Genomic DNA, 5,836 nt, shown 5'->3' with positions numbered 1-5,836 from the left:
TTTTATCGTCCGCATAGTCGATCATGATACATCCTTCAGGCAAGGATAACCTAGAGGAGTCATCGAAGGTTACATTCCAAAATTCAGGACCTAGGTTGGAGCCTTGAGGGCACCCCATATCGACTTCGCGTTCAATAACGGTGTCGCCATGAGATATAATGATGGTGCGGCCCGATAAGTAATTGTCCACCGATTTAAATAAAAGTTTTGGGCAGTTCCTATTTTTAACCTTGATGCGTATCATGTCCCACCACGCGTAGTCGAAGGCACCAGTGATATCGAAGAAGATTGCAACTACATACCTCTTAGTACAAACCTTCACCCAATTAAGCGCAAACGACATGGCGTGCACGGTGGATCTACCGGGGACGAAGCCAAATTGAAGATCGCTGGACGGGGAGAGTGATTGTCGTAGTCTATGCCGGATAAGTTTTTCCAGGATCTTGCCAAGCACTGGAAGTAAGGTAATGGGCCGATAGGCCTTGACATCAGTTAGTGGCTTGCCGTTCCCCTTAGGTATGACCCTGAGCACGCCTCTCTTCCATTCAGAAGGGAAAACTCCTCTTCTCAAACACGTTTCCATCACTTGGAAGAGTTCCTCCCTAGCGTGGATCCAGACTTGCTTCGCTATCACACCGTTGAGTCTGTCATGCCCTGGTGCCTTCCTAGGACCCAAACCCTTAATTATTGAATCATTCCAAGGGTACAGCCCTGGATGGGTGCAGCCCGGCCAACCGAGCCCGGTGCCTCTGGTGGACCAGAGGTACTCAGCAGCGGCGCAGCCAAGGCCAGCCGGTCCCCCGCCCTCGTCACCCTGGCCCAATGCAGGGTGGCCAAACATGATGCAGCCTGGACCCTCTGGCCCCGTACCGCCCACCCCTCTGATAGAACAGAGGCAAGCCGTACCTGAAGTGCCAGCCGGACCTGTACCTCTGGTGGACCAGAAGTACGCATCACGAGCGCAGCAAGAGCCAGCAGGCCCTGCGCAACCAGCACCCTGGACTATTCAGGGATGCCCAGTACTGGTGCAGCCTGGACCTCATAGCCCTGTGCTGCCCGTACCTCTGCCCCACCCGGGGTACCCAGCGCCGACGCCAGGATCACCTGCCGGACTGCTGGAGCAGTGGGACGTGCCATGGACACAGCCTGGACCACCTGGACCCTCTGGACCATCTGGACCATCTGGACATATGCCGCCCGTACCACTGCGCGAACAGGAGTATGGCGTGCCGGCACGGCCAGATGGCCCGCCCACAGCCAGTACCAGCTCCATGCCGAGATTCCCGCCCCAACCTACGGCGGATGAGACGGCCCAACATACCAGAGCCTGGGTTCACCATGATGGCAGTCCCATGGCTCAGCTGGCCTCCACCCTGACAGAAGCCATCAGAGCTTCAAGGGCTCAGGACAGCCCCCGTCCCACAATCGAGGACGATCCACGAATGGCGGTCCTTATTGCCAGACAATCTATGGCCAAGGACCTGCCTCCATTCTCTGGAGATCCACTGGAGTGGCCCACCTGGAGGGCACAGTTTAACCAGTCTACCTCCGCATGTCGGATGACCTCCAGCGAAAACTTGATCCGCCTACAGCGGGCCCTCAAGGGGAAAGCCCGAGAAGCCGTCGGCCCCCTTCTGATGGACCCTGCTCAGGTTCCGGAGATCCTGGCAGTCCTGGAGCAGAGATTTGGAGGGACTACCTCACTCGCTGCTCTGATGCTGGACAAGGTGAAGAAGCTGCCGCACCTCACAATTGAGGCCTCTCTGGAGGACATCGCAGACTTCTCTGGCACAGTTCAGAACCTGGTGGCATCACTCCGCTCCCTCAACAATGATGGTTACCTGACAAATCCAGCGCTGCTCAGTGACATCGCGGGGAAGATGCCGCCCACCTTGCGGTTGGCGTGGCTGATGGAAGTGCGGCACTACGAGGCCTCCGCTACCATCTGCCAGTTTGCCGCCTTCCTGAAAACCGTCGCGAACGCCATCCCAAAGTCCGGTTTGGTTGACCCCGCGAGGTCCCGCCCACGCCGTGAACATACGCTCGCCACAACGGAACAGTTTTCGCGCAAAAACGGTGCTAAAAAACGTGATACCTGTGAAAGTTTCATAAATATGTCTGCCGCGTCAGAAAAGTTTTCGCGAAAAAACAATTCGAACAAAAGTGACACTTGTGACAACAGTTTAAACACGTCTGCCGCGTCAGAACGGTTTTTATCGCGGGAAAACAATGTTTACAACAACAATTCTAGTGAAAAACAACAGTTCGCGAAAAATAATCGAAAGCCCCAAAATTTGTCTGGTAATAATCGAATGCCCCAAATTTTGTCTGGTAATAATCGAGAAAATAATCGAAGCGGGGAAAAAGTGCAAAACAGTTACGATGAAGTTCGCGAGTTCGACAACCGCGCCGGGTGTGTTCAGTGCGGTGAAAATGGCCACCAACTTAGCGAATGTCGTACTTTCGCCGCGAAAGACATAAAAACCCGTTTTGTGACAGTTAAAAGTGCCGGATTGTGCCGAGTATGCCTCAATGGCAAACATTTGACCAAATACTGCAAAATTAGTAACTGGTGCGGAGTGGGGGAGTGCAGATACCCCCACCACCGACTTCTTCACAACCCGAACTATCGTGAAAATAACAATACAGTGGCGAACGTTCACAATATGTGACGCCACACCGAAAGTGCCGTGTTAAAAGTGGTGGGGGTCATATTGTCGGGCCCCAAGCGACAGATTAAAACCTTTGCGCTTCTGGACGAGGGCTCAACTGTCACCCTTATTGATGCCACCACAGCACAGAAAATCGGCACAACCGGACCTACCCGTGAGCTACGACTACACGGAGCAAAAAAATGTGCTCAACAGACTTGACGTCCCGCCGCGTGCCAATTACTCTACGCGGCGCCGGAATCTCTGATGAGTACGTCATCAAAGCCAACACCGTCCAGCAGCTCAGCCTTCCTGAACAGAGGGTCCACGGCCGCTACATCACCCCCACACTTCTCATCGGGCAAGACAATGTACACCTTATTGTCTCGAGGGAAGTGCGCGATGTTCGTGACTCTACGCGAATATTGTCACGGACGGCGTTGGGGTGGATCACCCATGGCGGGGGGGCCCCTGAACACGAAGCTGAGGCTACAACACTGGCCCTACGCGAGGAGAGCCACAAAGACGACCTCATGAGTGATCTCATCAAACACAATTTTGCGATTGACTCATTGGGGATCACGTCCGCCTCTCGTGTAACTGCGCACATAGTAAGTGCAAATCAGCTGATGGAAGATACAACCCATCAACTGACATCTGGCCGATGGGAAACCGGCCTTTTATGGAAGGAGAATAATATCACACTGCCTGACAATCGGCAATGTGCATTAAAACGACTGTGGTCTCTGGAGAGAAAATTATCGAAGGAAAAGGACTTGGCAACCGCCTATGCAGCTAAAATCAACGGACTTATAACACAAGGCCACGCACGTGAACTTACGGATCGAGAGGTAGAAAAACCCTCTGCCCGCAAATGGTACCTACCGCATTTTGCCGTAGTGAACCAAAACAAACCAAACAAGATCCGTGTGGTGTTTGATGCTGCCAGCCGCTGCCGAGGGACCTCCCTCAATGATCAGTTGCTGACTGGGCCTGACCTGCTGACTTCATTGTTAGGAAATATACTCCGGTTTCGAGAGGGAAAAATAGCTCTCGCCGCCGACATCAAGGAGATGTTTTTACAAGTGAAAATCAAAAGTGAAGATCAACAGTCACAATTGTTTTTATGGAGACCAACACCTCAACAAGAACCACGTACTTACATGATGTCATCAATGATGTTTGGCGCTATCTGTTCACCAAGCAGCGCCCAGTACGTGCGAAACAAAGTGGCCCAGGAGAATTCTGCACTATTCCCTGCTGCCGCAGCCGCCATCCAAACAAAGTTTTATATGGATGACTATTTGGATGCGGTCGATACTAAAACTGAAGCGACAGCACTCATCACTACTGTTGCCAAAGTGCTGTCAACGGGAGGATTCCACCTAACAAACTGGGCCTCTAACGACACTTCAGTGATGGCTACTATCCCGCTTATAGACCGAGCCAGGTCAGCCATCACCATAAACAGCGGAGAAGCAGATACCGAGAGAATCCTCGGACTTCTGTGGGATCCTGTCACAGATCGATTCTTATATGCATTTCGCGATGCTGCCGATCCTGAACTGATCAGCAGGCCTACCAAACGCCAGCTGCTCAGCATTGTTATGAAAATCTTCGACCCTGTGGGCTTCGTCGCTTGCCTCACAGTCCGATCGAAGATACTACTACAAGCTGTCTGGCGATCCAACATCGGATGGGACGACATCATCACACCTGAACACAACGAAAGGTGGATGGACTGGCTGGGACTTCTGCAAGACTGCAAAGTTGCCATACCTCGGCGCTGCTTACAAAACAAAGAGAGCTTCGTCACCCTCCACCTCTTCTGTGATGCCTCAGAGCAGGCATGCTGTGCGGTCGCCTACCATACCGAGGAGATTGATGGGAACACCACAGCCACCTTTTTGGCCAGCAAGTGCAAAGTGGCTCCTCTGAAACCTCTATCAATACCCCGCCTTGAGCTACAATCCGCGCTCATGGCGGCCAGACTGGCAGCAACCCTGAAGAAAGAATGTCGCAGCAACATTGCGCGAACAGTGTTCTGGACAGACTCAACAACAGTTTTGTGCTGGCTGCGCACAGATCCGCGCACATACTCCGCCTTTGTGGTCAACAGACTCGGCGAGATCGACGAGCTCACCCGCATTGCAGATTGGAGATGGGTCCCTACCAAACTGAACCCGGCATACATCGGCACCCGAGACGTCAACACTCCTGACCTCTCGCACTCTGGACGATGGTTCAGTGGACCAGCCTTCCTGACCTCAGACGAGGCAAAATGGCCGCGCGAACGGTGCAAACTGCCTCAGCCTGATGATGGCACCCTAGAAGTGAGGCCTCAATACGTTGGCATCACAACAACTGTGGCAGAAACACTGCCCGAAATCAACAGATGGCGTCGACTTATTCGAACTACCTGCTGGATACACCGTTTTATTAAAAGGTGTCGTGGAAAACATCACGAACAACCTGATAAATATTTAAGAAGCGATGAAATCAAAGAAGCAGAGGCCCGATGGGCAAGAATATGTCAAGAAGAGACATTTTATCATGACATAAATGCGCTCCAGAAAGGAGATCCACTACAAAGTGACAGCCGGCTCAAAGCCTTGAGCCCCTTCCTTGGACCTGATGGCCTACTGAGGATGAATTCCAGATTACAAGCCCTCAGTAAAGTGCCTCAAGCAGTGCGGACACAGTTCAGTTCTCGCCTTTGAGCAGATCTGTCATACTTTCTCTCGCTCAGCGCCATATTTCTCATAAAAAACATTAATATCGTGCAAATCGAACAAAAAAGTGTGTTACCGAGATTATAAGTGACGGGCTTAAAGCCTTGTGCTTTTTTTCAGTTCTCTTAAGTGTATAAACCGTGTTTTTTTAGTATTTTTAGTTTTCAAAGTAACAATTTGGCATTCAAACTTCCCGTTTGGGTGCCATCCAAGTGCCCCCGTACCCCTTAGGTTCCCCTAAGGGTAACCCTTGTGTGCGCGTTTTTCCCGGGAACGCATGGGAAAAAACTATTTGAAAACCGATTCAACAATTGTGCATTTTATCAACAATTTAAGTCCTCAAAAATAGAGGGTCTAATCTAATCCTTGTGATATACGAATATAAATAGTGTAATAACTTTAGTAATAATAGTGTTAGAGAGACAAATATAACACTAAAAAGTGCGCCGTCAA

The 5,836-nt window shown here is 51.3% G+C and overlaps 1 protein-coding gene across 1 annotated transcript; it reads left to right on the top strand.

Moving 5' to 3' along the window:
- Positions 1–839: 839 nt before the first annotated feature.
- Positions 840–5,371, top strand: LOC149426361 (uncharacterized). The gene is made up of 2 exons (XM_089639751.1): positions 840–2,031; positions 2,868–5,371. Exons 1-2 carry the CDS (start codon positions 840–842, stop codon positions 5,369–5,371), a joined length of 3,696 nt encoding a protein of 1,231 aa, XP_089495877.1.
- The last annotated feature ends 465 nt before the right edge of the window (positions 5,372–5,836 follow it).

This window comes from Hesperophylax consimilis, chromosome 1 (assembly GCF_061612785.1).
Source record: "Hesperophylax consimilis isolate HC1 chromosome 1, BYU_Hcon_1.0, whole genome shotgun sequence".
In the NCBI taxonomy this organism is placed as follows: domain Eukaryota; kingdom Metazoa; phylum Arthropoda; class Insecta; order Trichoptera; family Limnephilidae; genus Hesperophylax; species Hesperophylax consimilis.
This window is presented reverse-complemented; position numbering and strand designations above follow the sequence as displayed.